Here is a 13,116-nt window from a genome sequence, read left to right on the forward strand (position 1 = left end):
GTTAATTCTTTAATCTTTGCAACCATGTTTTTTTTTGGTTTTCCTCTTTGTTTTTTCTTCTGTTTTATATTAGGGCTGGTATTTTAGTTTTTTAATGAAAATTCTGAATCGTATAATGGCTTTCCCTTGTATATACACATGTATTTGCCTCCCTAGACAAACTTTGACTTAATGCCTTTTAGAAAGGGAAATTGTTTATAGTTTTCCTTGTGATACAGAAAATGCTAATAGTCTATAAGATTTCTAGAATTTAAATAGGAATAGTACAAACTATAGTTATAGTTATAGTACATTGTAACAGAATTTCTTTTTAACCTTAATATTTACCTTGGTCAAGATTTTTACTGGCTGCCTAGCCTTTCTCATTTGCCTCTGGATCTTTCTTACAGTGTATCTGGGGTATAAGGATTCAGATCATTTATTGTATGAGTAAAGGCTAAAGAACTAGAGAAGAGAAAATCTTGAAACCTTGAGGCTGATAATATTTGTGTTTTAACTTGAGAATTATATAATTGTAAACGGAATTAGGTTTTCCATTTATTTGCAAAGTCTTATGAGTCTGGTCCATTATTTTGAGCAATGTTTAACAGTATTTTTGAGAAGTTTTTTTAAAAAAATTATATTTAAATAAAGTTATGTATGATTTTAAATTTAATTTATTGCACAGTTTATTGTCTGCTATTGTCTACTCTGTCTGCTAGTGAATATACTGTACTTTAATATAAGCTAGAACAAAGCTATAAAAAACATCCATTTTTGGGAAGTTTCACTTGTTCTGCAGCAGGGCCTTTCCTGGCCACTTGTCATTGTAGGAAATCACCTTCTTGGCACTTAGGTAAATAGACTATCTGTGTGCTGCCACAATGCAGTGTAGCACAAGAAATACTGATTTCCAATCTAGCCTTTTATTGGAAGACTGTGAAGAAGCTTTTCTGAAAAACCCCGAAGGCAAACCACGATTAATTTATCATCGTTTGGAGGATGGGAAAGTCAGTTCTAACTCTGTCCAGCAACTGATTGATCAAGTTTCTAACCTGAACAAGACCAGCAAAGCCAAGGTAAAGTTCATAGGTTGTTTTTAAGAACATTCTTGGGAGAGCAATGTGCTGGGACGAAAGCCATGAGGGGGGAGTGAGCCTGGCATGTTTGAGGAAAGGAAGGAAGCTTGTGTGGCTGGAGCAGAGTGAGTGAGGGGACGTGAGTAGGAGAGGTCACAGGGGGCCAATCCTGCAAAACTTGGGTTTTTCTTACTTAGAGAGAGGTGGGGAGCCATTGAAGGACTTTAACCAAAGAGGAAGAAATGCTGTTGTGACAAGGCTGTCTTGGGCTGCTGTGTTGAGAATTGACTGTGTTTTGAAGGGAGGGCAGTGGATGGGTCAGAGCTGGACAGCTCCTGCTGTTATCCAGACGAGAGTTGCTGGTGGCTCAGACCAAAGGATGTGATGAGAAGTGATAGGATTCTGGATAAATTGACAGAGTCAATAGAGTTACTAAGAGATTAGTTGTGGACTATGAGAGAATGAGACACAAATAGTGATATATACCTAAAAAGTGTGTGATATGTAAGTGGACAAATCAGAATCATTACTGTGCATTTTTCTCAAGCACAGAGTCCTTCTATCTATTATTGGCCAAGGATCAGTGTAAGGAAGAGCCTTTTCCTGGCAACCATTTTTGAGGACTTTGGGAAAAGCCAAAAACTGATGATGAGTAGGAGAAGGATTTGATCATGCCTAGATGCAAAGCAGAATGTATTTTGGAATAGAGATTACAGGCTTTGCATTACTGTATGCTGAGATAACTTGGTAAATGTTTATAGTTAATGATAAGAATGCAATTAAACTCTAGGGTTGTCACAAAGTTTCTGTTTCTGTATGTCCAGCCAGAAAATGAGATCAAATGTGAATACAAACATTTTTCTTGAGGTCAGCATAATACAGTGAAGAGTCTAAGGAAAAAAGAGTACATTTTTATTATAGTTAATCTCCAGAGCCATTTCATCTTATTTTAATTTATTTTAGTACCAGCCTACGTTACCAGATGCTATAAGCAAAGTTACTTATTCTCTAGATACTACTTTTAAAAATTAGTGTACCACAGGTTGAATTTTTTTATATAGGAGTCACAATCTCTCTACTATGATTATAAATTTAAATGTAGGCTAAACTTCTTTGCTTTGTTTTGTAGAATTGTAGTTTTACTGGCATAAAGATGGATTTTGAATGTTATGTATATTGAATGGTACAGAGATACATAAGTTGAATTAGCTGTTTAATTTAGGTGTGTGTGACTGTGTGTTTAAGAAAAAAAAAATGCCATTCAGGACATCAAGAGAAGGGATATTCAGCAGAATGATTAAAACAGTAAAGGCTGGTATTTGGCTTTGCCTAGCTTTGGAATGTTCATAACCCAAAAGATGAAGTGATTAGCAAGGTATCTGCAAGTTTTTACCTGAAACAAAACTATGAGAATTCAGCCACTGGAGTTTTCCTAAAAAAAAGACTATTCCTTTCACCTGGGCCAAGCCCCCCAGCCAAACAGGGAGAGAGCTCAGACTGGCAGTTGTGGGGGTACCTTGTCCTCTGCACCCCCACCTGCTCCCCAGGTGAAGGCCCCTCAGCCTTGGCACATGGCCCCCTCCCCCCACCACTCCTCTAGATCATTCTATAAATAACCCACAGATTTGCTGACCACCTAGGCCCCAGATCCACAGAGAAAAGCAGAGGAAGCCCCATTAACTCCCACTAAAGAAAGTCTGGTTCCCCCTGCCCACAACCAGGGACCCCAACCCTTCCACATTTCTTCAGGTTATCCTGATTACCCTTCCAAAACACATATGCAGAAAGCAAGCAATATTCAGAGAGGGCTTTTATATGAGCCTACGTGTTGATGTTGCAGGACAAGAAGAAAGAAACAAAAATTATTTCCCCCAAGGCTGTGAGATAAAAAGAATCAAGCCAAACTTAGGAATACTTTCCACAGTCTCTGCTCCACATGATAAAATCTGCTTCTGTTTGCAGGCAGAGATGGAGGCTCCATGGCCTCGCAGCACACCCAGGGATGTAGACGCTGCTACCAGGCCCCAGCACATACCATCCCACCTATCCAGGCCCTTAGTCAGTTCCTGCTCTCTCATGTCACAATGGTCAGCTGTGTGCATCAGTCCAGACAAGGTGGATTTTCAGTGGTGATACCAGGTCCTGGACAGAGTTTTGGCATCACCAATACCAGTCACTTTTCCAGATGGACACATGAACCAAAAAAAAAAAAAAAAAAAAGCATACTTTTTGTTTCATTTGCAACATTGTTCACAAAAAAATCCCTTGTGTAACGTTAGACAAGGTATTTAACTTGCCTCAGTTTCTTCTTCTAGAAAATGGAGAGAACAACAGTGTCTTCCTTATAGGGTTGTGAGGCTAAGTGAGCTATACACATAGAGCACTTAGAACAGTTCCTGACACATAAGCCTGTGAAAATGTTCAGTACCACCTTCTTCTCCTGTTAGTATTGCTTTTTCTTGTTGTTAAACTCTTTTTCCCCCCCTAGATCATTGATCACTTGGGAGATCCTGCAGAAGGAGTCTATAAAACCTATATTTATGTAGAAAAGATTATTAAACAGGTAAATATGCATTCCCTGTAAGATTTCATCTCAAATATCTTGACTGATTTCAATAAAATTGAGTTTTCCAGAGAAAATCACTTGTTTGCTTTTTTGAAAACAATACCTGGGTTGTGTGCCCTTGTTTCTGGCAAGAGTCCATCCTGTAGTATTGTTGTGACGTTCCCAGTACCGTGTATCTGTATCTCTGAGCTCACGAACGGTTTGGTTCTTTAATACCCATCAGGTATAAAATGGATTACAAAAGTGGTAGGTAAAAAGCAAGTATTTGAGGGATAATGTTCATCCTGTTTAGTAGAGAGTTTCCTCAGGTTCTGTGTGCACCTTGAGTTTTTGTAAATAGAAAAATTCAGGATGGATTTTACTATCCTCCTAACCATAGAGAGGAGTGAAAACATACCTCTGTGTGTCTGAGGTCATGGATCACAGAGACATCTCAAACTAAAAGTTTCTATGGTATCTCAGTATTATCTTGAAACTTTATATGAGTTAAATATTTTGTTTGATATTTACCTGTCTTTGTTTTTAATATTAAAAATCATTTAAAATTATGTATCAGCAAAAATGCTAATAATGATAATAAAAAGTATTCCCTATCTTCAAGTAAAATGGGCACAAGAAGATGTTTAGCCTGTGTTTATTCTTACCTGCTGACCTCTCCGTCAGGGTACTGGGAACCCTATTTGAGAAGTAAGGGTTTAGATTACTTTTTAAAAATTAACTCGTGTTAAAGTATGGAGATATGTTATTAGAGAAAAAGAGTGAGCCCTGAAATAAAATGAATTAAACAGAATAAATGGTAATAAATGAAAATGGGCATACTCACCAACTTTACCACTTGTAGGACAATATATTTTCAGTGGTTAGTATAAAGAGTAGATATCACAGCAGAGATATTTAACATCAAAAAACTCTATCTTAGTAATTAAATTCTTATAAAAATGTAAAGCAGGATATATCTTAGACATTAGCACAGTCTTTAAAATTGTTCACTAGCCAAATACAACCCTATTGTGTAATATTTTTCAGAAACCAGATTCCCTCTGACTTTAATGAAAGAGAGAGGTCTTTGTTTTTATTACTTTAATATTTCTTTGTGTTGTTTTGTTAGTCACTTAGCCGTGTCCAAGTCTTTGCGATCCCATGTACTGTAACCCACCAGCTTCCTCTGTCAATGGATTTCTCCAGGCACGGATACTGGGAGGGGTTGCCATTCCCTTCTTCAGGAGGTCTTCCTGACCCAGGGATTGAACCTGGGTCTCCTGCATTGCAGGCAGATTCTCTACTGTCTGAGCCACCAGGGAAGCCCTAATATTTCTTTACTTTTATTTTTAAACTATTGCTTAATTTTATAGTTATAAATTGATCCCTGGAGGTACCATAAAAGGCCATCGGTTTGAACTTGCCCTCCAAGGTAGGTGAGGGCCACCTGAGGCCTGTGTGCTGACTGTACTGTACAAGGTCTTCACTTCCTTCATTCACTTTTGCGTGCTTGCTCTTGGTGTTCAGGACATCCTGGGCTTTGAAAACACAGACCTGGACACCAAGGATTTGGGCAGTGAAGATTCTATTCCAGAAGATGATGATTTCGGTGATGTTCTGTGGGACATACATGATGAGCAAGAGCAAATGGAAGCTTTTCAGCAAGCTTCAAATTCAGCCCATGAGTTGGGATTCGAGAAAGTAAGCATTTGGTTTACAGTTCCAAAGAAAATCAGTTGCACTTCAAAGCTGTAACATAATTGTGGTTTAATCTAATTGTAGTCAAGGTTAAGGACTGTGTTAGTAACTTCCTCATGGCTTAATTATTCATGTTGAGACATGTGCTTAGGTTTGTATCATGTGAAAAAAAGTGAGATTCAAATATACTTATGAACATCAAACATGTTTAGTTAGATTGTGCGTGTGTGCAAAGTCACTTCAGTCATGTCTGACTGTTTGTGACCCTATTTGCCGTAGCCCACCAGGCTCCTCTGTTCATGGGATTCTTCAGGCAAGAATACTGGAGTGGGTTGCCATGCCTTCCTCCAGGGGATCTTCCCAACCCAGGGACTGAACCCACGTCTCTTATGTCTCCTGCACTGGCAGATGGGTTCTTTACCACTAGTGCCACCTGCGAAGCCCTCTTTACAGATTAGGATTTATCAACTATATGTTTATTATGCTACCATCTGCAATTCTCTAAGATAATATACCTGGGAAACCTGATAAAAATAGTAAGGCTATCTATTCTTCCAGTTCCTAGAGGAATCAAAATATCAAACATCCAGAAAACAAAGCAGAGTAGTTAATGCAATAGGCAGATCTGTCCTTCAGCATCTTTAAATATCTAAGTGAATAAACAAGACTAGAAGTGTACAAAGAATCTATCTTCAAGTTTAAAAAGCACTTAATATTTAAAAATTAATAAAATAATATCTTAAAGAATATTATGGTAACTGTCACTAACAGCTATGTTTTTATAGAACTTTTAATGGCTTTTATAATTTAGACTGTCAGTTTTATGTCTTGGTTCCACTGTTTCCTCACTATGGCTTTTGATCAAGCCACTTAGCTCTAAGCTTTGACTTTCTTGTGTATAAAATGAGGATGACTAATAGAACCTATCTCACATGGTTGTTGGGGGGACTAAACCAGATCTTGCACATATAGCACTTGACACAGTACCCATCACATGGTAATGTTAAATTGTTATTTCATAAGGAAGGCAAGATATCACTATTTTGTAATTGAAGAACCTAAGGTTCAGATTATAGTTTGCCTATGAGCCTACAGAGTGTAGATTGCAGATGTAAGATTTTAACCTAGGTCTTCAGGCTATAAATCCTATGCTTTCTTCTGTGGCAAGGAGTCTTAATTTGGGAAACACAGGTCTATAAAAAGACTTTGTGTACGTGCTCAGTAGTATCTGACTCTTTGCTACCCTATTGACTGTAGCCTGCCAGGCTCCTCTGTCCATGGGATTCTCCAGGCAAGAATACTGGAGTGGGTTGCCATTTCCTCCTCCAGGGGATCTTCCTGATCCACAGATTGAACCCAGGTCTCCTGAGTCTCCTGCATTGGCAGACAGATTCTTTACCACTTTAAGCCACCTGGACTTTAGGTGGGGCCATGAGCTAAACTGTTAGGTCATACAACCTAACAATTTACGAGGTTTATGAGGTCATAAATCAAATAAGCCCTTTGTTTCTTGAGAAGCATCATTTCTATCAGAAATATTTGAATTCCTGGGAAATATGATATGACAAACAGAAAAACTGATTGAAACACTATACTAAGTAATTATTTATTGTAATTGTTAGAAATCTCTGCTACCCTAAAGCTCACACAAACTACTTATTACACATTCTTTTGATTCCTCATCAGTTATCGTTTACACCACTGGTACACTTAAACATCCTAACCCCCAAAATGACTTTGGAAACTCCTTTATAACAACTGAGATATTGCAGTTTTCTGAGCAAGTTCCTTTTCAGCTCTGAACCAAGTTTTCCTATCTGGGAAGGCCTCGGAAATAAGAATTCCTGGGCTTTGCATAGAATTTACTCAATTTCAGAAAGATCTTAGGTGGCCTGTCATAACTTGATTCTCTGTAGCGAGTTCGGTGACTCCAAGGCTTCAGATAAGGCTTTCTCATTGTTTCTCATGAATCCCTGGAAACTGAGATGGTCTTCAGAACAGGTATTCTTCTGACCAGGAGATATAGGATGCCTGTTGATGATTCCCTCAAGGTCTTCTGTGGTTCTTTCCAAGGTTCAGGAGCTCAGGGTAATACAGTAGCCTCCCTGCAACATTCTGCAAAACATCTGAATGGTGCAAAGCCCCACAGTGATCTGAAAGGCTGCCCCTCATCCATTAATTTACATTAACTGTAGCAGAAGAAATTGGGGCCCATTCTTAGTTTACTCCTTTGGACATATTTAACCAATCATAAAAAATAAGCAATTATGAGGGTACTACTGATTAAAAGTAGATTTCATTTTTTCTTGCAGCTTTTCTCCACTGATTTCAAAGGATAATTGGAAATTGACTCTATTTAGTATTTGAAGAGGCATGTTCTTCCTCACAATTTACAATTTAAATTTATTTTTATTTCTAGTACTACCAGCGCCTTAATGATCTTGTGGCAGCACCAGCACCAATTCCACCCCTTCTTGTATCTGGAGGACCAGGCTCTGGAAAGTCCCTTCTCTTATCAAAGTGGTATGATGCAGTGCAATTAAACAGTTATTGTTGTCATCATTTGAACTACTGAACTCATTCAACCAAGTGAATTATTATTGCATGTCTACCTTCCTGCAGGGCCTGTTTTGAATATTAAAAAAGCAAAAAGAGTAAAATAACAGACTCATGCCCTGAGAAATATACAGCTTGAATGTTAGAGAGAAGATACAGAATGAGAAAGGAGTAGCATTTGTGATTGTGTACATAAATTATGTTGTTGTTCAGTCTTTAAGTCTGACTCTTTTGCAACCTCATGGATTGTAGCCTGTCAGGCTCCTCTGTCCATGGGATTTCCCAGGCAAGAATAGTGGAGTGGGTTGCCATTCCCTTCTCCAGGGGATCTTCCCAACTTGGATCGAACTTGCATCTCTTGAGTCTCCTGCACTGGCTGGCTGGTTCTTTACCACTGAGCCACCAGGGAAGCCCACATAAATTATATAGGTCAGAGCTAAGGGAGTGGTCAGTATCAATATCAATAACCTCAGATATGCAGATCACACCACCCTGATGGCAGAAAGCTAAGAGGGACTAAAGAGCCTCTTGATGAAAGTGAAAGAGGGAGTGAAAAATCTGGCTTAAAACTCAACATTCAGAAAACTAAGATCATGGCATCTGGTCCCATCACTTCATGGAAAATAGGTGGAGAAACAATGGAAACAGTGACAGATTTTATTTTCTTGGCCTCTAAAATCACTGCAGATGATGACTGCAGCCACAAAAATTAAAAGATGCTTGTTCCTTGGAAGAAAAGCTATGACCAACCTAGACAGCATATTAAAAAGCAGAGATATTACTTTGTCGACAAAGGTCTGTCTAGTCGAAGCTATGGTTTTTCCAGTAGTCATGTATGGATGTGAGATTTGGACCATAAAGAAAGCTGAGCACTGAAAAATTGATGCTTTTGAACTGTGGTGTTGGAGAAGACTCTTGAGAGTCTCTTGGACAGCAAGGAGATCAAACCAGTCAATCCTAAAAGAACTCAATCCTGAATATTAATTGCGAGGACTGATACTGAAGCTGAAGCTACAATACTTTGGCCACCTGATTCGAAGAACTTACTCATTGGAAAAGACCCTGATGCTGGGAATGTTTGAAGGCAGGAGAAGGGGATGACAAAGGATAAGATGGATGGCATCAACAACTCAATGGACATGAGCTTGAGCAAGCTCTGAGAGTTGGTGATTGACAGGGAAGCCTGACATGCTGCAGTCCGTGGGGTCACAGAGTTGGACTGAGCAGTTAAACTGAACTGAAGGGAGTGGTCAGTGTGACAGGGAATTAGGTGAACTATAGAGGCATGTACCTTTATTTTCAGTTACTGGGGTCATCTTTAAAGATTAATTGGGATTTTAAATATTTGAAATAGGACAGACTATTTAGAGTGAAATAAATCATAAAGAATATAAAAATAAAGGATAATCTTTACTATGAATATAAAACTAGTTCTTTAAATTATGGACTAAGTTTCCTTTAAGCTGATAAACTCTTATTTTAGTTCCTCATGTTATTTAAAAACAAGAGGTAAGACCATTTTCTTTCATTCATAGTTATTATTTACATTGAGGAGTTACATATGTTATTTCCTTTTTATTGCCCTTTTATTCAAAGTTATATTTCAAAATATTATTTTTGTACTTACCATAGAAACTTCTTTCTTCCTAGGTTAATGTTCATTTTACTAATACTTTAACCTCAAATGTATAGTATTTTGATTAACATTAGTCACATCAATTTGTAAGTAAAGTGAAGCTATAATTTTTAATGGTTTATTTAAAAGAATCTAAAAGTGGAGTAAAAATGGAAGTTTCCCACATTAATTCAAAATTAACTGATCGTGTAATTACTGACAGGTAGCAATTGATGCTTCATGCATTGTGAATTCTTTTTTGTTGACAGTAAAGGAGGTTTATCATTCTTACAAAAGGTCTTTTTCTTTCAGGATCCAATTACAACAGAAGAATTCCCCTAACACACTAATTCTTTCTCATTTTGTGGGGAGGCCCATGTCAACCAGCTCAGAGGCTTCCTTGATTATTAAACGACTGACTCTAAAGGTAGAATATACCATTTTTGGAGTTAGTTACTACAATTTTTATTTAGATTCAGAAGTTGTCTGGCCTGAGGACCTGATGATAAACTAATTTTCAGTATTACCCATTTGTTTTGGTTTTGCATATGGGTAAAAGTATATTTAATGCTATTGGGTCCTTCTGGCGACAATTTTGGTTTAAAATGCAGAGATAGAAATATTTCTCACCAGCTGTGTGATAAAGTGTAGCTGCTTTAATTTGTATGTGTTCTCACCTTGTAGTTGATGCAGCATTCTTGGTCAGTATCTGCTCTGACATTGGATCCTGCTAAGCTTTTGGAAGAATTTCCACGTTGGCTGGAAAAACTCTCTGCCCGTCATCAAGGCAGCATCATCATCATTATTGATTCTATAGATCAAATTCAGGTATGTTTTCACTTTGTAACCTGTTGATACACTCAGAAAGAGACAAAAATGTCAGTAATGACAGATGTTTAAATCATGTTTGTGAGAAAAAAATGTTGATTTTGTTTATTTCTGCTTAATTTATAGAGAGGAAGCATGTGGATAATACAGAAACACACACACACACACACACATATATATATATGCCAGTAGACACTAGTATCTTGTTGGGAAGGACTAACTATATTTTCACAATTAGCAAATATTGTTCATTTTGACATAGTTTTAGGGCTTTGACATTTCCTTACATGCCCAGAATTCAGATCAGTGATGGTAGTGTTTTACCACTTGTTCTTCTAAGATTCTGAGATAAATAATCCCCAAATAAGATTTTACCCTTAATGAGAAATATAATGAGAATTTCACTTTAATTGGAAAGCTTTTGAAATATTTTAAATTAATAGATGGAATTTTGTTTTTATATGTTTAAGCAAGTTGAAAAACACATGAAATGGCTGATAGATCCACTGCCTGTGAATGTAAGAGTAATTGTTTCTGTGAATGTAGAAACGTGCCCTCCAGCATGGAGGTAAGCTGGTAACATTAGTTATTTCTGGCTACATAAAATATTTTAAGTAGAAAGAAAGGTTTTTGATACATGATTGTTTCTCATATTTTTCATGTAAGTGGGAGTGAGGATAGGGAGAAGTACACAAATTCAGGAAAAGGATACAATCTATAGCATTTTCTGGGAAGTTAGATCTGAGATGTGAGGGAGAAGACTGGGATGGCCCCCAGGTTTCTGGCTTGAGAAATAAAGTAAATTGTGGTTCCATGAACTAAGATGGGGAAACACAGAGGACAGGCAGGTTTGTGAAGGAAAGGTCATGAGTTTTGTTTTCAGACATGGTTTGTTTGAGTTGTCAATTATAGCTCCAATTGGTGATTTCTGTCTGGTAGGCAGTTACATTTATGGGTGAGGAAAACAAGGGCAGAGCTGGACCAGGAAAAATAAGACTAGCCAGCTGTGATCCTGAAATGCAAGTCCAGTACTTAAAAAGGGATGCAGTGGTTGAGTTCCATGAAGTTGTGTTTCTCAATCTATTTTGTGTCCCTACCCCAGGAGCCTTTTTAGTAATGTTCTTCCTAATCACCTCCCTACCAAGAAATTTTAATATCACACATATACCATATATAAATTCATGAACATAAACAGATATATGTGTATTTGTTGTTCAGCTGCTAAGTCATGTCTGACTCTTTGCAACCCCATGGACTGCAACACGCCAGGCTTCCCTGTTCTTCACTATCTCCTGGAGTTTGCTCAAACTCACACCCATTGAGTCAGTGATACCATCGAACCATCTCATCCTCTGTCTCCCCCTTCTCTTCTTGCCTTCAATCTTTTCCAGCATCAGGGTAGCCAAAGTATTGGAGCTTCAGCTTCAGTCCTTCCAATGAATATTCAGGGTTGATTTCCTTTGGGATTGACTGGTTTGATCTCCTTGCTGTCCAAGGACTCTCAAGAGTCTTCTCTGGCACCACAATTTGAAAGAATCAATTCTTTATCATTCAGCTTTCTTGCAAAGATTAAAAGTATACTCAGTGCAATTGGGTCCTTTCGGTGACAATTTTGGTTTAAAATGCAGAGATAGAAATATTTCTCACCAGCTGTGAGAAACATGACTCATACCCATACATGACTATTGGAAAAAGCATAGCTTTGACTATATGGACCTTTGCTGGCAAAGTGAGGTTTCTGCTTTTTAATATGCAGTCTAGGTTTGTCATAGTTTATCTTGCAAGGAGCAAGTGTAATTTTGTGGCTGCAGTCACTGTCCACAGTGATTTTGGAGCCCAAGAAAATAAAACCTGTCCCTGTTTCCACTTTTTCCCAAGCTATTTGCCATGAAGTGATGGGCCCAGATGCTATGATCTTGGTTTTTTGAATGTTCAATTTTAAGCCAGCTTTATCACTTTTTCTCCTTCCTCAAGATGTTCTTTAGTTCCTCTTTGCTTTCTGCATTAGGGTGGTGTCATCTGTATATCTGAGGTTATTGATATTTCTCCCAGCAATCTTGATTCCAGCTTGTGAGTCGTGCAGCCTGACATTTTGCATGATGTACTCTGCATATAAGTTAAATAAGCTGGGTGACAGTATACAGACTTGATGTACTCCTTTCCCAATTTTTAACCAATCTGTTGTCCCATGTTCAGTTCTAACTGTTGCTTCTTGACCTGCATACAGGTTTCTCAGGAGGCAGATAAGGTGGTCTGGTATTCCCATCTCTTTAAACATTTTCCACAGTTTGTTGTGATCCACACAGTCAATGGCTTTAGCCTAGTCAATGAAACAGAAATAGATGTTATTCTGGAACTTTCTTGCTTTTTCTATGAGCCAATGGATGTTGGATATTTGATCTCTGATTCCTCTGCCCTTTCTAAATCCAGCTTGTACATCTGGAAGTTCTTGGTCCCATACTGTTGAAGCCTAGCTTGAAGGATTTTGAGCATAATCTTGCTGGCATGTGAATGAGCATAATTGTACAATAGTTTGAACATTCTTTGGCATTGCCTTTCTTTGGGATTGGAGTGAAAATTGACATTTTTCAGTCTTGTGGCCACTGCTGAGTTTTCCAAATTTGCTGGCATACTGAGTGCAGCACCTTAACAGCAGCATCCTTTAGGATTTGAAATAGCTAAGCTGGAATTCCATCACCTTCACTAGCTTGCTGGAGAGGGGAAATCTTACACTTTTTACATAAAGCACAGATTTGTGGTTTATAAAAAGTGTAAGATTTCCCTTCTCCAACAAAGAATTTCAGCACTTCATTGAG

The 13,116-nt window shown here is 38.0% G+C and overlaps 1 protein-coding gene across 1 annotated transcript in view; it reads left to right on the forward strand.

Moving 5' to 3' along the window:
• Positions 1–13,116, forward strand: part of NPHP3 (nephrocystin 3) — a 52,252-nt gene that overhangs the window by 17,424 nt on the left and 21,712 nt on the right. The window contains exons 7-13 of the mRNA XM_052643499.1: positions 902–1,058; positions 3,547–3,621; positions 5,131–5,304; positions 7,721–7,824; positions 9,785–9,899; positions 10,157–10,300; positions 10,771–10,868. Of these exons, the coding sequence (XP_052499459.1) occupies positions 902–1,058; positions 3,547–3,621; positions 5,131–5,304; positions 7,721–7,824; positions 9,785–9,899; positions 10,157–10,300; positions 10,771–10,868 (867 nt within the window). The remainder of the gene's footprint in view (positions 1–901; positions 1,059–3,546; positions 3,622–5,130; positions 5,305–7,720; positions 7,825–9,784; positions 9,900–10,156; positions 10,301–10,770; positions 10,869–13,116) is intronic.

The sequence above is a fragment of the Budorcas taxicolor genome, chromosome 1 (assembly GCF_023091745.1).
Source record: "Budorcas taxicolor isolate Tak-1 chromosome 1, Takin1.1, whole genome shotgun sequence".
Taxonomy (NCBI): Eukaryota; Metazoa; Chordata; class Mammalia; order Artiodactyla; family Bovidae; genus Budorcas; species Budorcas taxicolor.